The sequence below is a fragment of the Staurois parvus genome, unplaced genomic scaffold, assembly GCF_062004578.1.
Source record: "Staurois parvus isolate SC_StPar_1 unplaced genomic scaffold, SC_StPar_1.0 ptg001478l, whole genome shotgun sequence".
Taxonomy (NCBI): Eukaryota; Metazoa; Chordata; class Amphibia; order Anura; family Ranidae; genus Staurois; species Staurois parvus.
The window spans coordinates 392,781-412,308 of NW_028319274.1; the positions used below are offsets into that span (position 1 = coordinate 392,781).

The 19,528-nt window shown below is 46.0% G+C and overlaps 1 protein-coding gene across 3 annotated transcripts in view; it reads left to right on the forward strand.

Annotated features, from left to right (window-relative positions):
* The window catches only part of LOC149435763 (uncharacterized), a 38,919-nt gene extending 24,428 nt beyond the window's left edge, over window positions 1–14,491 (forward strand). For all 3 annotated transcript variants that reach the window (XM_089662461.1, XM_089662462.1, XM_089662463.1), the window contains exons 6-9: window positions 3,236–3,337; window positions 7,602–7,703; window positions 8,705–8,785; window positions 13,653–14,491. In XM_089662461.1, coding sequence (XP_089518587.1) covers window positions 3,236–3,337; window positions 7,602–7,703; window positions 8,705–8,785; window positions 13,653–14,086 — 719 coding nt within the window. In that variant the 3' untranslated portion in view covers window positions 14,087–14,491. The remainder of the gene's footprint in view (window positions 1–3,235; window positions 3,338–7,601; window positions 7,704–8,704; window positions 8,786–13,652) is intronic.
* The last annotated feature ends 5,037 nt before the right edge of the window (window positions 14,492–19,528 follow it).

Genomic DNA, 19,528 nt, shown 5'->3' on the forward strand with positions numbered 1-19,528 from the left:
TGAACCCTGCACCCTGTGTGTATAGCACTCCTGAACCCTGCACCCTGTGTGTATGGCACTCCTGAACCCTGCACCCTGTGTGTATAGCACTCCTGAACCCTGCACCCTGTGTGTATAGCACTCCTGAACCCTGCACCCTGTGTGTATAGCACTCCTGAACCCTGCACCCTGTGTGTATGGCACTCCTGAACCCTGCACCCTGTCTGTATGGCACTCCTGAACCCTGCACCCTGTGTGTATAGCACTCCTGAACCCTGCACCCTGTGTGTATGGCACTCCTGAACCCTGCACCCTGTGTGTATGGCACTCCTGAACCCTGCACCCTGTGTGTATAGCACTCCTGAACCCTGCACCCTGTGTGTATAGCACTCCTGAACCCTGCACCCTGTGTGTATAGCACTCCTGAACCCTGCACCCTGTGTGTATAGCACTCCTGAACCCTGCACCCTGTGTGTATAGCACTCCTGAACCCTGCACCCTGTGTGTATAGCACTCCTGAACCCTGCACCCTGTGTGTATAGCACTCCTGAACCCTGCACCCTGTGTGTATGGCACTCCTGAACCCTGCACCCTCTGTGTATGGCACTCCTGAACCCTGCACCCTGTGTGTATAGCACTCCTGAACCCTGCACCCTGTGTGTATAGCACTCCTGAACCCTGCACCCTGTGTGTATAGCACTCCTGAACCCTGCACCCTGTGTGTATAGCACTCCTGAACCCTGCACCCTGTGTGTATAGCACTCCTGAACCCTGCTACAATATGCGTTATGCACTCCTACACTGTATACACTTTAGTGTACATTTCATACTGCTGTCCACTGCACTGTGTACATGGCATACTCCTTACCACTGGACACTTAATGCTGTATTTTCCATTACATACCTATGAAGTGTTTATTGTCATAACCGTTGCTGATTGCTATGGAATAACTGCAGGGTCGGATCTAACCTGTCTGATTTGGGGGTGCTGTAATAATGTCGGGGGGGGGGGGCAGAGGATGCAAGGTCAGCAGGGCAGTGTATAAGAGCAGCGTACAGGGGGTCAGGAGTTTGTAGGGCAGTGTACAAGGGTCAGCATGGCAGAGGACAGGTGTCAGCATGGCAGAGGACAGGGATCAACAGGACAGAAGACAGGGGTCAGCAGGGCAGAGGACAGGGATCAACAGGACAGAAGACAGGGGTCAGCAGGGCAGAGGACGGGGGTCAGCATGGCAGAGGACAGGGATCAACAGGACAGAAGACAGGGATCAGCAGGGCAGAGGACGGGGGTCAGCAGGGCAGAGGACGGGGGTCAGCAGGGCAGAGGACGGGGATCAACAGGACAGAAGACAGGGGTCAGCAGGGCAGAAGACGGGGGTCAGCATGGCAGAGGACAGGGATCAACAGGACAGAAGACGGGGGTCAGCAGGGCAGAGGACGGGGGTCAGCATGGCAGAGGACAGGGATCAACAGGACAGAAGACGGGGATCAGCAGGGCAGAGGACGGGGGTCAGCAGGGCAGAGGACGGGGATCAACAGGACAGAAGACAGGGATCAACAGGACAGAAGACGGGGGTCAGCATGGCAGAGGACAGGGATCAACAGGACAGAAGACAGGGGTCAGCAGGGCAGAGGACGGGGGTCAGTATACCTGAGATCAGTACCCCTCCACACAGTGTGTAGCCAGCTACTGCAGCTGCCAATCCAAACAGGAAATTTCACAATCAGAACTGCAACTGCAGCCAGCTACACATTGTGTGGAGGGGTACTGATCTCCGCTATGTGTCATGTGTGAGGAGGAGATCTGTGGAGTGCCTTGTGTGCAGTGCAGGCAGTGCCAGGACAAGGTCGCCTAGCATTCAAGGTGATGGTGACAAACTGTGCCCCCCCTGAAAAGCACTAATCAACACACTTACCCCCTAAGCATAAACACAGTTTAACACCCCCCCCCCCCTCCAGTATAAATCTTTGCTCCCAATCCCACCTTCCAGCTCAAATACCCCCAATCCTGAACAAATCTTCCATGTCGCAAAAATCGCCCCTATTTTTACTTCCAAATCCCCCCTCCTAGTACAAACCCTCTCCCCCTAATCCCCCCTCCTAGTATAAACCCTCTCCCCCAAATCCCCCCTCCTAGTACATACCCTCTCCCCCAAATCCCCCCTCCTAGTACAAACCCTCTCCCCCAAATCCCCCCTCGTAGTACAAACCCTCTCCCCCAAATCCCCCCTCCTAGTACAAACCCTCTCCCCCAAATCCCCCCTCCTAGTACAAACCCTCTCCCCCAAATCCCCCCTCATAGTAAAAACCCTCTCCCCCAAATCCTCCCTCCTAGTACAAACCCTCTCCCCCAAATCCTCCCTCCTAGTACAAACCCTCTCCCCCAAATCCTCCCTCCTAGTACAAACCCTCTCCCCTAATCCCCCCTCCTAGTACAAACCCTCTCCCCCAAATCCCCCCTCCTAGTACAAACCCTCTCCCCCAAATCCCCCCTCCTAGTACAAACCCTCTCCCCCAAATCCCCCCTCCTAGTACAAACCCTCTCCCCCAAATCCTCCCTCCTAGTACAAACCCTCTCCCCCAAATCCCCCCTCCTAGTACAAACCCTCTCCCCCAAATCCCCCCTCATAGTACAAACCCTCTCCCCCAAATCCCCCCTCATAGTACAAACCCTCTCCCCCAAATCCCCCCTCATAGTACAAACCCTCTCCCCCTAATCCCCCCTCCTAGTACAAACCCTCTCCCCCAAATCCCGACTCCTAGCGTAAATCATCTCCTCACATCCCCCTCCTAGCACAAATATTCCCTTGAGTACAAATCCCCCTCCCAACAAAAAAAATAATATCTTCTAGTACAAATCCCCCCCCCCATCCCCCCCCTACTAGTACAAATCCTCCCCCCCAAACCTCCCTAGTGCAAATCCCTCCAATCCCCCATCCTAGTACAAATTCCCCCCCCCCCCCCCTCATCCTCCCGTCTAGTACAAATACCCCATTCTATTCTTTTCTATTCTATTCTAATTCTATTGTATTCTGTGTTATTTGATTCTAATCAGTTCTATTGTATTCTGTTTTATTACATTCTAACCTTCAGTTTATTTTATTCTATTCTATTCTGTTCTATTCTGTTCTTGTTGAAGTCAAATCCATTAAAAAGGATTGAAAAAAGAAATATCTGGCGTTATTTATGGAAGTTTCTTTTTCTCCCGATGTTGCAGTTTATGACGTCCTTCTCTGTCTATTGTTTTGTGTTTCAGGAGAGATTATCCCGGTGTGGGTCTGCTTCCTGCCGGTAATCTTTCTGCTCTGTAGAGTGTTCTACTGGATCTTCTTCTTCATCAACAAATCCAGAAAATTGAGTGAGTGTTGCTAAAGATCGCTGTCCTGACTGTGTGCTGTACGGTTGTGGCCAATAGGGGGCAATCCATACAGAGGAATTGGCATGTTTTGTGGTGTTTACTGTATCGTGACCCGGGGTCATTGATCGTGAGCTGCCCCGGCCGCGTGTCGGTGTACGAGGCGGCATCAAAACGTTTCGAGACTGGTTTTGTAACAGGCCAACAGATTGCAGCACGAGGCTGCACGCACAGTCACAGGGAGCACGACCTGTGCAAGTCAGTGTGCCAAAAGACATGGTCCTGTGTACATCGGGAGCTGTGCCACTGGTGCTGTTCTGACCACGTGTGTCTGCTATTTCATCATGGACAGCATGTTAGAATGAAGAGCAAACGTGAAATTCTGCGTGAAACCGGGCAAGTCGCTGGATCTCGCCAATGTTGTCACACGGCGACCTTTGAGCCGGATCTCCATCTTCGGGAAGAGGGCATTTTTGGGGGGTGGAGCTTGTTGAAGGTCTTCCTGATCTCTGGTCATCTTCCGGTGATGCTCTTCCGCTCTTGAAGCGTGCGTCCCGCTCCAAACACCTCAAACGACTCATCGCAGCGTCGCCGTAAACTCACCAGGTCATGTGCGGCAGATTTGCCCAATTTCACGCAGAATTTCTTGCTGCCCATGATGAAATAGCAGACGGGGTAACACACGTGGTCAGAAGGGCACCAGTGGCACAGCTCCCGATGTACACAGGACCATGTTTTTTGGCACACTGATTTGCACAGGTCGTGCTCCCTGTGACTGTGAGTGCAGCCTCGTGTTGCCATCTGTTGGCGTGTTACAAAACTAGTCTCGAAACGTTTTGATGCCGCCTCGTACACCGACACGCGGCCAGGGCAGCTCACGATCAATGACCCCGGGTCACGACCATGTTTTTTGGCACACTGACTTATGCAGGTGGGTGCTCCCTGTGACTGTGCGTGCAGCCTCGTGCTGCCATCTGTTGGCGTATTACAAAACTAGTCTCGAAACGTTTGGATGCTGCCTCGAACACCGACACGCGGCCAGGGCAGCTCACGACCAATGACCCCGGGTCACGACCATGTTTTTTGGCACACTGACTTATGCAGGTGGGTGCTCCCTGTGACTGTGCGTGCAGCCTCGTGCTGCCATCTGTTGGTGTGGTACAAAACTAGACGATCTCCTAATCTAAATTTTTCACCTTTTTGGGGAAGAACGCACATGTGTTTTTTTTTTTGGTACATTCTTTTTATTTAACCCCTTGGCGCCGGCGCTTCCCGGCCCTTTAACCACTTGCCGCCCAGCCACTGTAGATATACTGCGGCAGGGCGGCACTCGCAGGCAAAACCACATTTTAAAACGTGTGTTTTGTAAACAGATAGGGGGCGCGCGCGAGGCGCGCCGCCGCCCTATCTGTCCCGCCAATCACAGCCGCAGATGTGAGTCGCCGGATCACAGCCGATCCTTACCGGCTGTTTCCCAGCGATCAGCGGCAAACAGTGACAGAGAGCACAGCTGCAGTAGCTGTGCTGTCTGTCACTTCCCTGTCCGCTCGAGGATGAGCTGATCGAGAGAGAATAGTTTCTCTTTCTCGATCAGCCTTGTCCCGCCCAGTACACACCCCCGCCCCGCCCCGCCCCCTAGTAAAACACTCCCCCTCACGCCTATAACCCTTCCCTGCAAAATAAAGTTAACCCCTTCCTCCCCAGTGCCATTAGTACAGTGTCAGTGTTTTTTTTTTTTTGCACTGATCACTGTATTGGTGTCACTGGGGATGTCAGTGACCCCAAGTCAGTACCCCCCAATGTCAGAATGTCCGCCGCAGTCCCGCCATAAGTCCCTGATCGCCGCCATAAGTCGCTGGTCGCCGCCATTATTGGTATTAAAAAAAAAACTAAAAATCCCAGTATCTTTCCCGCCATTTGTAAACGCTATAACTTTCACGTAAACTAATTAATTTACACGTATTGGGATTTTTGTAGCAAAGACATGTCGCAGAATGCATTTTGGCAGAAATTTATGACTAAATTTGATTTTTGCATTTTTTTTTTTTAACTGGACATGTTTTATAGCAAAATGTCCAAAATATTGTTTTTTTTTTTCCTCAAAATTGTCAGCCTTTTTTTTTATAGCGCAAAAAATAAAAAGCGCACAGGTGATCAAATACCACCGAAAGAAAGTTCAATTTGTGTGAAAAAAAGGACGTACATTTTGTTTGGGTGCAGCATTGCATGACCGCGCAATTATCAGTTGAATTAGTGCAGCGCCGAGTAGCAAAAAGAGGCGTGGTCATTAAGGGGGGTAAATCCTCTGGAGGTCAAGTGGTTAAGAGTTTCAGAAGCTGGAAGGCGGGGCGGGGTTTAGGGTCATGTGACCGCCATGATTCACCATCACGGCGGTCACATGATTGGAAAAGGTCCCGGTCGAAAGGGGAGATCGGGACCTTTCCGTGAGTTACGGACATATGTGCTGGGAGCGCGCAGGGCGCACATGTATTTTCTAATGGCGCGCAAATATGCGGCCGCTCGGCATCAAGGCCCAGACGTTGAGAGGCCTCCTGTTTGCGGCCGCTCGGCAACAAGTAGTTAAAACAATAAAAAAAGGGTAACAAATGCAAGACAGGAAATTGTCTAGTTTTGTAACACGCCAGCAGATGGCAGCACAAGGCTGCACGCACGGTCACAGGGAGCACCCGCCTTCATAAGTCAGTGTACATCGGGAGCCTCGTACAGGCAGGCAGTTACTGAATGGCAGGAAGGATGAACTACAGCTAAATATCGGATCTCTGCAAAAGAAGACGTAACTAAACTCACCTCTCCGGTGGCCCATGACCTCCATCCATGCGGCAGCCTCGGTCGGCACTTCCTGGAGTGTCGGATTCCTGTGTCCCCTTCCATGCCACAGTCCCATCCCCCACCCCCTACAACACAGCTGGACCCTGTAAGGGGCCGGAGGACAAAATCCAAAAGGGACTCAATCATCCAACAATCCCAGAAGTGACAGATAAGTGCCGGCCGTTCCTTTTCTAATGAAAATTTGAACAAAATTTATGTCATTCACAGATTCAAATGTATCCGAATTTCAACGAATCCCAAAAAAAAAAAAATTATGAAACAAATGATCTGAATTTAAATAAAAAAATGAATTAGCATTTGAAAATAAATTAGAATTAAAAAAAAAAAAAAGGAATTTGAAATGGAAACATTTTGCAATAAACACAGTGAGGAATAAAAGTACAATAAGGTAATGATTCCTACTTAGACTGCTTTTTAAAATGGAATAGACTAGAATAGAATGGAAAACGAAAGAACAGAGCAGAATAAAATAAAGCAGAATAGAACAGAATACACTGGAAATTAAAAAATACAATAGAACAGGATAGAATAAGGTAACACAGAATAGAAAAGTAGATAAAGGAATAGAATAGAACAGAATAAAGCAGACTAGAATAGAATAGAAAATAAAGGAACAGAATAAAACAGAATAGAAAATAAAGGAACAGAATAGAGTAAAATAAACTAGAATAGAAAAAAATAATAGAATAGAATAAAGCATAGTAGAATAGAACATAAAGGAATAAAACAGAATAGACTATAACAAAGCATTAAAAAATACAATAGAACAGGATAGAATAAGGTAACAGAGAATAGAAAAGTAAATAAAGGAATAGAATAGAATAAAGCAGACTAGAATAGAATATAAAATAAAGGAACAGAATAGAATAGACTAGAATAGAGTAAAATAAACTATAATAGAAAAAAGCAGAATAGAAAAAATAATAGAATAGAATAAAGCATAGTAGAATAGAACATAAAGAAAGAGAACAGAACAAAACAGAATAGAATAGAAAATAAAAGAATAGAAAATAATAGAATCGAATAAAGGTGAATAGAATAGAAAATAATATAGAATAGAATAAAACAGTAGAATAGACTAGAATAGAATATAAAACAGAATACAATATAATAAAGCAGAGCAGAATAGAAAATAAAGGAAGAGAACAGATTAAACAGAACAGAATAGAACAGAAAATACAAGAATAGAATCGAATAAAGGTGAATACAATAGAAACTAAAGGAATAAAACAGAACAGGATAGACTAAAAATAGAATAGTATAAAAAAGAATAGAATAGAAAGGAATAGTCTTTTTTTGGAGTTTTTTTATAATGTATGTTCTAGTTGTGTCCATGGCAATGATGGAAGTCACGTGGAAATCATCCGTCCAATCCAATTCATGAGATCGTTGTCTTTGTTTATCGATCGTTCCTCAGATATAAGAGCCCCTCATGTTGTGGAAGTCGCCATGACCGTCTCCAATCTGATTGTGGTTCCTGCGTTCTGCATGGCAGTCCTGGTGATCCTCTTCGTACGCTGTGAGTAGACGGGGAGTATCGTGGCTCTTTGTTCGGTTTTCTCTCTGTTGGGGGGGTTGGGCACATCCGCAGGCTGACCACGTCTGTCTTCTCCACCCGCGTGGCTGAAGGACCGGCCCCAACCTGCCTGCCGGATGTTCGCTGGATGCCGGCCAATGGCGGTACCTTGTTGTGGACGGACACAATACAGAGGACGGCTCTTTGCCCCGCCCATGTGTGGCCTCTGCTGGCCAATGTGGCTCGGGGTCGTCAGCCGCCAGTATTTAGGCTGATTACAGACGGTCCATAAATATCTGCTACAGACAGCGGCAGCTCAGACCATGGCTGGTGTGTGGACTGCGCATGCACAGATCCGAAGCCAAGAGAGCTTGGGCGGGGCTTTGGCGGGGGGCGGGCATCATGGCACCACTTGGTACCTTTAATGAATTACAGCAGGACTGGAGAGGGAGCCCCCCCTTACAGAGTTCCCCTTTACATCAGAGTCTTCAGGATTCCCCCTTACAGTACAAGGGCAATTCTGCAGACCCTGATGTACGGGGGAACTCTGATGTACGGGGGAACTCTGCAGACTCTGATGTACGGGGGAACTCTGCAGACTCTGATGTACGGGGGAACTCTGCAGACTCTGATGTAGGGGGGAACTCTGCAGACTCTGATGTAAAGGGGAACTCTGCAGACTCTGCTGTAAAGGGCAGTGCTGCGGACCCTGATGTAAAGGGCAACTCTGCGGACTCTGGTGTACAGGGGAACTCTGCAGACTCTGCTGTAAAGGGAAATTCTGCAGACTTTGCTGTAAAGGGCAATTCTGTGGACTCTGATGTAAAGGGGAACTCTGCAGACTCTGATGTATGGGGGAACTCTGCACACTCTGATTTGCTGGCTGACAAGTGCAGGTTGTTATGCTTTGTGTCATTAAGTTCGATGAGTGACCGATCGCTCGGCACGTCTGATGGTTACATTGTACACGTATGTGGTGTTCTCATGTCACCCGTGTCTTACAGATCGCTCTGCTTGTGGGACGATGGACATATTGCTGGTTGTTCTATTCCATGTCTGTGCTCTGATCTTCATCTTCTACTTATGTAAGTGAATATTTATCGGTGAATAAACATTGATTCTAATAAACTCTATTCTGTTCTGTTTTGTTCAAGTCTAATTCTGTTCTATTCTGATTTATTCTATTCTATTCCATTTGATTCTATTCTGTTTTATTTGATTCTAATTAATTCTATTGTATTCTGTTATATTCTGCTCTATTCTATTCTTTTGTATTCTATTAAGTTTGTTTTACTCTTCGGAAGTGTTTCAGATTCACGTTAAATGAGGTTTGAGTAGAGCTCTGCATGACAGCAACATTTGTTTTGTTTTGCTTCGGATTCGTCCCTTAAGTAAAAAATTTGGTTTCATCATATTCGTTATGTTGGAATGATTCGTTTTTCAGAATTTGTCTCACACTTGGATTCGATAGTTATTTTCCAATCCTTTTGAAATCCGTTCAAATTACTAAAAAAAAGGCTATATTCAGTCTATTTTATTCTAATTTATTCTGTTTTATTCTATTGTAATCTATTGTCTTGTTCTATTCTGTTTTATTCTAATTTATTATATTCTAATCTATTCTGTTTTGTTTTATTCTATTCCGTTTTATTCAATTATAATAAATTCTATTCTGTTTTATTCTATTGTAATGTATTCTGTTTTATTCTTTTCTGTTTTATTCTATTTTAATCTATTCTGTTTTATTCTAATCTTTTCTGTTTTATTTTATTCTGTTCTGTTCTATTCCATTCTGATTTATTTGATTCTAAAAAAAATTCTATTGTATTCTGTTTTATTTTATTCTATTCTGTTTTATTCTAATCTATTCTGTTTTGTTTTATTCTATTGTGTTTTATTGTAATCTATTCTGTTTTTTTATTCTATTTTATTCTATTCTAATATATTCTGTTTTGTTTTATTCTATTTAAATAAATTCTATTCTGTTTTTATTCTGTTCTATTCCATTCTGTTTTATTTGATTCTAAAAAAAATTGTATTCTGTTTTATTTTATTTTATTCTATTATATTATAATATATTCTGTTCTAATACATATTTTTTGTGTTCAATTTTTTTCTATTCTATTTTATTCTGTTTTACTTATAAAAATTGCAACGCACTTCAGCAAAAACGCTTCAGTAGGCAGGAAAAGTTCATGCTTTTTTTTTGCGATGGAGCAGCGTGAGAGCAGCCTAAGTAGGAATCATCGTCTCATGTCACTTTTATACCTGGCTGGATTTATTGCCGTAAATTTCCATTTCAAATTTGAATTAATTTTCAAATTCAAATTCATCTTCAGATCTGAATTTGGATCATTTGTCGTTACGTTATTTTGTGTCGTTAGGATTTATTTCTAATTCATTGAAATTCGTTAATCTGGTGATTCGGAGATTCGGATACATCTACATTTCTGATCGACCAAAATTTCATCTTGAATTTCGTAAGAAAGCAAATTGGACACGCCCCGGTGTGGGGACACGCCCCGGTGTGGGGACACGCCCCGGTGTGAGTGACAGGGATCACATCTATTCTGTGCAAGTCACAATGCTGCGGAGCGCCCTCTGCTGCATTGTAAACAGACGACTGTGGGCTCAGAGGGCTCCGTGGGCTCAGAGGGTTCCGTGGGCTCAGAGGGCTCCGTGGGCTCAGAGGGCTCCGTGGGCTCAGAGGGCTCCGTGGGCTCAGAGGGTTCCATATGAGCTCCATAACACAGCCTGCATTTTATGAATGGGCTGAAAGATGCAATAATGTTGCAAAGTATAAAGGAGAACTAACAGCGATACATTGTAACATGACAACATGGGGGACATTTCAGGGGGGAGGGGAATACATTGTAACATGACAACATGGGGGACATTTTAGGGGGGAGGGGAATACATTGTAACATGACAACATGGGGGACATTTCAGGGGGGGGGGAATACATTGTAACATGACAACATGGGGGACATTTCAGGGGGGAGGGGAATACATTGTAACATGACAACATGGGGGACATTTCAGGGGGGAGGGGAATACATTGTAACATGACAACATGGGGGACATTTCAGGGGGGAGGGGAATACATTGTAACATGACAACATGGGGGACATTTCAGGGGGGAGGGGGAATACATTGTAACATGACAACATGGGGGACATTTCAGGGGGGGATACATTGTAACATGACAACATGGGGGACATTTCACGGGGGGATACATTGTAACATGACAACATGGGGGACATTTCAGGGGGGAGGGGGAATACATTGTAACATGACAACATGGGGGACATTTCAGGGGGGAGGGGGGAATACATTTTAACATGACAACATGGGGGACATTTCAGGGGGGGATACATTGTAACATGACAACATGGGGGACATTTCAGGGGGGGGGATACATTGTAACATGACAACATGGGGGACATTTCAGGGGGGAGGGGAATACATTGTAACATGACAACATGGGGGACATTTCAGGGGGGAGGGGAATACATGACAACATGGGGGACATTTCAGGGGGGGAGGGGGAATACATGACAACATGGGGGACATTTCAGGGGGGGAGGGGGAATACATTGTAACATGACAACATGGGGGACATTTTAGGGGGGGAGGGGGATACATTGTAACATGACAACATGGGGGACATTTTGTGGGGGGGGGGGAATACATTGTAACATGACAACATGGGGGACATTTCAGGGGGGAGGGGAAATACATTGTAACATGACAACATGGGGGACATTTCAGGGGGGGGAGGGGGATACATTGTAACATGACAACATGGGGGACATTTCAGGGGGGAGGGGAATACATTGTAACATGACAACATGGGGGACATTTCAGGGGGGAGGGGGAATACATTGTAACATGACAACATGGGGGACATTTCAGGGGGGAGGGGGAATACATTGTAACATGACAACATGGGGGACATTTCAGGGGGGAGGGGGGAATACATTTTAACATGACAACATGGGGGACATTTCAGGGGGGGATACATTGTAACATGACAACATGGGGGACATTTCAGGGGGGGGGATACATTGTAACATGACAACATGGGGGACATTTCAGGGGGGAGGGGAATACATTGTAACATGACAACATGGGGGACATTTCAGGGGGGGGGGGAATACATTGTAACATGACAACATGGGGGACATTTCAGGGGGGGAGGGGGAATACATGACAACATGGGGGACATTTCAGGGGGGGAGGGGGAATACATTGTAACATGACAACATGGGGGACATTTTAGGGGGGGAGGGGGATACATTGTAACATGACAACATGGGGGACATTTTGTGGGGGGGGGGGGAATACATTGTAACATGACAACATGGGGGACATTTCAGGGGGGAGGGGAAATACATTGTAACATGACAACATGGGGGACATTTCAGGGGGGGGAGGGGGATACATTGTAACATGACAACATGGGGGACATTTCAGGGGGGAGGGGAATACATTGTAACATGACAACATGGGGGACATTTCAGGGGGGAGGGGGAATACATTGTAACATGACAACATGGGGGACATTTCAGGGGGGAGGGGAATACATTGTAACATGACAACATGGGGGACATTTCAGGGGGGGATACATTGTAACATGACAACATGGGGGACATTTCACGGGGGGATACATTGTAACATGACAACATGGGGGACATTTCAGGGGGGAGGGGATACATTGTAACATGACAACAATGGGGGACATTTCAGGGGGGAGGGGGAATACATTGTAACATGACAACATGGGGGACATTTCAGGGGGGAGGGGGGAATACATTTTAACATGACAACATGGGGGACATTTCAGGGGGGGATACATTGTAACATGACAACATGGGGGACATTTCAGGGGGGGGGGGATACATTGTAACATGACAACATGGGGGACATTTCAGGGGGGAGGGGAATACATTGTAACATGACAACATGGGGGACATTTCAGGGGGGGGGGGGAATACATTGTAACATGACAACATGGGGGACATTTCAGGGGGGGAGGGGGAATACATGACAACATGGGGGACATTTCAGGGGGGGAGGGGGAATACATTGTAACATGACAACATGGGGGACATTTTAGGGGGGGAGGGGGATACATTGTAACATGACAACATGGGGGACATTTCGGGGGGGGGGGGAATACATTGTAACATGACAACATGGGGGACATTTCAGGGGGGAGGGGGAATACATTGTAACATGACAACATGGGGGACATTTCAGGGGGGAGGGAATACATTGTAACATGACAACATGGGGGACATTTCAGGGGGGAGGGGAATACATTGTAACATGACAACATGGGGGACATTTCAGGGGGGGGGAATACATTGTAACATGACAACATGGGGGACATTTCAGGGGGGGGGAATACATTGTAACATGACAACATGGGGAACATTTCTAGTGGGAGGGGAATACATTGTAACATGACAACATGGGGGACATTTCAGGGGGGAGGGGAATACATTGTAACATGACAACATGGGGGACATTTCATGAGGGAGGAAGACTTTTTCAAGGCACTTTATAACTTCCCTTCTGATTGATCTAGACTTGAATCTGATCAGATTTGGTCCAATGGAGTTGATCGGCCGGGGAGGAGAATTATCAATAGTTTCACATAGGTTGTCAGCACTGGGATACTTTGTTCATGAATGTGATCATATGTCCATGTATGGAGATAGAGAGAACATTGGATCATAACTTATGGTTGTATCTTAGGTATCGATCAAAATCCATCTCCCCAGGTGTGGCATATTGATCAAAAAAGCTGTCGACTATAGAGCAAATTTTTTTTTCCTGTCGGGAGATTGTTAGAAAAAAATGATTATTTATCAAAGCCTGTATGGGCCACCATAAGTTGGCTTGAACCAAGTAAAATCATTTTTAATCAGTTGTTTCTGCCTACAGGGATGAAATCAAAAGTCAAAGGAAAACTCTACATCCCAGGGCAACAAGGTCAACCAGAATCTCAACAGCTAGTAAACATGCCTAACGGTGATAAAGGACCATCAGGAAGCAACGGTGTCATTCGAAGCCCAGAGGACAACGGTGTCATTCGAAGCCCAGAGGACAACGGTAACATTGGAAGCCCAAAGGACATCAGGAACCCTAATTGTGAAGGACCTGTTCCTCCTGGCATCGTAGAGAATCCAAACCTTGATCAAGAAGCCCCGGTGCAAAGTGAGGTCTTCGCGGAGGAACACTCAGAAGACCAAATGATCCCTGACCCAGAGAAAGGTCAACCTAAAGTGCCCAAAGAGGTTCCATGTAACAGTCATGTGACTGACCTGACTATTGACATGGAGGTAGAGGTGGACAAGGGACCAGTAGCGAATGGTTAATGAAGATCGAGAGGTTTTTTTTTTCAGGTCTGCTAAATGGAAGAATTCTGAACCTTCCCTAGGAAATATATCGACTCTGCAGCCGTGCAGAGACACCAGGACAAGATGAACCTGGTGAGGAAGAGTAGAGACAGGAAGAGGAAATTCTGTATGTGTAATGAATTGATGTCCATGTTCCTTCATCCTGGTTTACGTATGAACCCGTACCTATGTACAGATACCACGGCTGTCATGGTGATGGAAGGCGCACTGCCATTCCACATTTTTCTGGCATTTACAGTAACGGTTCTTTGTACGGCATGTTTCGGCATTGCCATCCAGTTGCTGTGACAAGTTTACGGTCCGATATCACCAAAAAAAATTGTATTCTATTAAGTGGACATGGTAAATACATGTAGTATCCAATATATGAATTGTTTTTTATTTCATATATTTACAAATTTATATGCAGGTCAAGCTGACCAAAAAAAAGATATATATATATATATATATATTCAGGGGTTCCAGGGGCAAACCATGACATTGCCAGGGGGAGCTGGTATTCATGTCTATTCTAGGTCTTCCTTTGACCACTTCCTGCTTCATGTCAAAGAAGAAATCCGGGCAAAATGACTATTTCCCCATGTAGTGGGGCTGTGCCAGCAATGCATGGGTTAAATGCCAGTTTTTATGCCCGGTAGGCAGGAAGGGGGTAGAAGTGCCCTGTAGGCAGGAAGGGGGTAGAAGTGCCCTGTAGGCAGGAAGGGGGTAGAAGTGCCCGGTAGGCAGGAAGGGGGTAGAAGTGCCCGGTGGGCAGGAAGATGGGTAGAAGTGCCCTGTGTGCAGGAAGGGGGTAGAAGTGCCCTGTAGGCAGGAAGGGGGTAAAAGTGCCCTGTAGGCAGGAAGGGGGTAGAAGTGCCCGGTGGGCAGGAAGGGGGTAGAAGTGCCCGGTGGGCAGGAAGGGGGTAGAAGTGCCCTGTAGGCAGGAAGGGGGTAAAAGTGCCCTGTGGGCAGGAAGGGGGTAGAAGTGCCCTGTGGGCAGGAAGGGGGTAGAAGTGCCCGGTAGGCAGGAAGGGGGTAGAAGTGCCCTGTAGGCAGGAAGGGGGTAGAAGTGTCCGGGGGGCAGGAAGGGAGTAGAAGTGCCCTGTAGGCAGGAAGGAGGTAGAAGTGCCCGGTGGGCAGGAAGGGGGTAGAAGTGTCCTGTAGGCAGGAAGGGGGTAGAAGTGCCCGGTGGGCAGGAAGGGGGTAGAAGTGTCCTGTAGGCAGGAAGGGGGTAGAAGTGTCCTGTAGGCAGGAAGGGGGTAGAAGTGCCCGGTGGGCAGGAAGGGGGTAGAAGTGCCCTGTAGGCAGGAAGGGGGTAGAAGTGCCCGGTGGGCAGGAAGGGGGTAGAAGTGCCCGGGAGGTGAGGGGTTAAACCTGATTGGGACAGGCATAAATCTATAATCAGAAAATAAAAGTAATAAAAATTAAAGGGGCGTTTTTTATATATTACAAAATTGTATGAAAAATATTTTTAAAAATATATATTTTTTAAATATATTCTTCAGAATTTTTTTTAACATATACAAAAAAGTCATTTTTACGTATATTTGTTGCATTTCCAAAAATGTAGAATTGTATTTTTAAAGACATACAGTATATTTGAAATGTATTGTTCATAAAATGTTTCATATATTTTGTGATAAAAACACATTTCAACATGCAGTATACATATATATATATATATTTCATACGGTCAAAATTGTAGCATTTCAAATATATGTCAATATATTTGGGAAGAGTATTTTTAAAATATATTTCAAATATATTTTTCTTCCATGGGGGAATAAACCGGGAAATCTGTACCATTTGTGAGGTTCATACAATTCCATCTTCCTGTTTGCTCTATGAACTCGAGGAGTCCATTTCAGTTGTCTTCTCTAATGAAGTCAGGAACATGTATTGTGGGACAGGGATCCCTCTCTAGGTTCTCTGTAAGATATTTTATTTACTACTGTAGACCTCTCATTTTATTCCACCTTATTTAAATGAGAACTCCTGTCAGGTTGTAGACCATCAATACTCGTATCAGAATGTGGACGGTTCTTTTCTTGCCCAGCTGAAAGTTACAGTAGAACTTCAGTTGAAGGTTTCATTTTAGTTTTGGAGACTGGAATGGAATGGTTAAAGCCTGTGTTATGAGAAAGAGAATAATGATGATATGCTTTAATAAACATGAAATGACTTTAGTGCTTATATGCTAATGTCAGGTTCTTTATATACAGTAACAGCAGGTTAGAATGGCTTTGCAGAAAAATGTTGTTGGAATTCTTGGAGTGTCTTGTTGTGAGGGATTTGGAGGTCTGAAGGTCAGTCAAGTTAATGTGGTATTCCAAGAGAACAGAAATGAATGTCTCTTAATGATGTGTTGCGAATTCTTCCATTAATAATTTATTATATAAAATGTTCAGGGTTGGTACGGTCCTACGTGGTGATTGCCCAGGATTGAAGCTTAAGTCCTCCTTTATCATCAAGAGGTCAGGACCTTGGCACTTTTGCGGTGTCTGAGGATCCCCACACATGTTAAAGACCACCATGACACATTTTATAAATGCACCCACAAGGACAAAATGAAAGATGTACATGTATTGAAATTTTACATTGAAGCCTGCAGACACATTCCAACCAGGATCAGTGGATCGTGGGGCAATGTACGGGCTCCGGTATTATTTACCCCAGCCTGAGGACCTTCTAGAAATAGGAACCTTCTGTTATCTGGATCTGGAGGAAGTACGATGGACCACCAGTACGGTGATGGCACCACACTTGTGCCGCCTTTGTCTGTTCACCCCTGGTAGCCTACATTGAAGCCTACAGAGCATTCCAAACAGGATCAGTGGATCGTGGGGCAATGTACGGGCTCCGGTATTATTTACCCCAGCCTGAGGACCTTCTAGAAATAGGAACCTTCTGTTATCTGGATCTGGAGGAAGTACGATGGACCACCAGTACGGTGATGGCACCACACTTGTGCCGCCTTCATCTGTTCACCCCTGGTAGCCTACATTGAAGCCTACAGAGCATTCCAACCAGGATCAGTGGATCGTGGGGCAATGTACGGGCTCCGGTATTATTTACCCCAGCCTGAGGACCTTCTAGAAATAGGAACCTTCTGTTATCTGGATCTGGAGGAAGTACGATGGACCACCAGTACGGTGATGGCACCACACTTGTGCCGCCTTCATCTGTTCACCCCTGGTAGCCTACATTGAAGCCTACAGAGCATTCCAACCAGGATCAGTGGATCGTGGGGCAATGTACGGGCTCCGGTATTATTTACCCCAGCCTGAGGACCTTCTAGAAATAGGAACCTTCTGTTATCTGGATCTGGAGGAAGTACAGTGGACCACCAGTACGGTGATGGCACCACACTTGTGCCGCCTTCGTCTGTTCAACCCTTGTAGTTTTCCCATCCATTGTGATCTTCACTGTCCTGAGCAGTTAAAAAAAATAGACTTAGGTCTTCATCTGGAGTTCTCATTTAAATATATAATGGGGGGTAATTTTTTAATATGTGACCTGGAAAAAAAAACAAAACATCCTACCATTCGCTGAGAAGAATGAAAGACGGTGAGAGTGTGTGTTGTGAACAGTAACATTCTGTAGACACTGTGATGGGTGAGGATCTGTGATATCAGAAAGGTTTGTATGGAAGAAGAGGTTCTGAGTGTGTCCAGGAGAGGTCTGCCCACCCGATGTGCTTACCCCCCCCCCCCCCATCTCCTGGAGGGTTGTGTGTCCCAATATTCCCTGTTGGGTTAAATGCTATGTAGGAGCAGCACAGAGTGTTTCAGGTGTTCTTATTGTCCAGCAGGGGGCGTCCTCTCCATCTATGATTGTGGAAACACATGGGTGGTACTCTCAGGGGCTTTGTGGTCATAAGTGAGCCACTGAATATGACACCACCCTGGCCTGTGAGAGTGCCATACACCTAATCATGTGGAGGTATCTGATGGATCCAGACACCCTGTGATAACAATGTATCTTTGTATCTTTATCTTGATATACAATATATTCAACTTATTGTCAATTGTATCTTTATGTGAAACAAATACAGGGGCGGACTGACCATTTGGAAACTCGGGCACTGCCTGAGGGCCGGGGTCAGTAGGGGGCCCCATGAGATGCCCCTGGTACCTTTTTCATAGGCTTTTTTGAGCAAGGACACAGGGGCCCCATGATCCCCTATTGCCTGGGGGCCCCATGAGTTGTCAGTCCGCCCCTGAACAAATATCAACATATTTAATGTTCTTAGATGTTGTATCTGGATTCAGTGATGATGAGAACTGTATTGATTTTGATAATTATCCTTGATCACCTCTAATTATATACATGATCATATGTTACTGACGGATGCAGCGCAGTCTGGAGGACGGATGTATTGTTACTCTGATACAAAATCTGTTACAATAAAAATTCTTCGTTTCTAACCACACAGTGTGTGTTATGATATTATATCAGAATTCTATCCAGTAGATTTAACCACTTGACCTCCAGAAGGTTTTACCCCCTTGATGACCAGGGCATGTTTGATATTCAGCACTGCGCTACTTTAACTGGTGATTGTGCGGTCGTGCAGCACTGTACCCAAATTAAACGGATATAATTTTTTTCATACATATAGAGATTTTGAATATAAAGAATTCAAATAAAGAAGAAATTAATTTGAAATGAAGACTTTCGGAAAACACCTGTAATACGCCTTCAGTCTTGCTCCTCTCTCTCTCCACGTGGTGGGTGTAGTGGGCGGTTTTTAGGCAGGCCTATGGGTGTGAATTTTGGCGTGCTGATGGCTGTGCCCATGCCCCTTCCCTTGACTGTTTGGCACCAGCCAGTCTGCCAGGAAGGAATCTTCCCACGTTAGCGGTAACCCCTGGTTTTCCAGGCAGAAGCAAACTGAGTGTATTTACCACAAGGCAGGGGCGGACTGACCATTTGTAAACTCGGGCACTGCCCGAGGGCCCGGTGTCAGTAAGGGGCCCCATGAGATGCCCCCGGTACCTTTTTCATAGGCTTTTTTGAGTTTGAGCAAAGACACAGGGGCCCCATGATCCCCTATTGCCCGGGGGCCCCATGAGTTGTCAGTCCGCCCCTGCCACAAGGCAAACAAGGCAGTTGCCTAGGGTGGAATTTTTCAGGGGGGCAGTGCTGCCCCCTGGAAGAAGGAATACTTGTGTCATGGGGACAAGCTGCAGACTACTTGATGCTGTATGCACGGCCCGACTCACGTTCCCAGGGATGTCCGGAGCTGTGAAAGTGAGTGACTTTCTCTTTGGGGGGGGATGTCTGTTAGTGGAAGGCTCTTTTGGGTGGGTGGGGACAGGGGTGTTGTTGGTCAATGTCAGGCTCTTCCTGCGGGGGGGGGGCAATTTTTGTCTTCCCAAGGGCAGCACAAATCCTAAATACACCCCTGGTAATGATGAT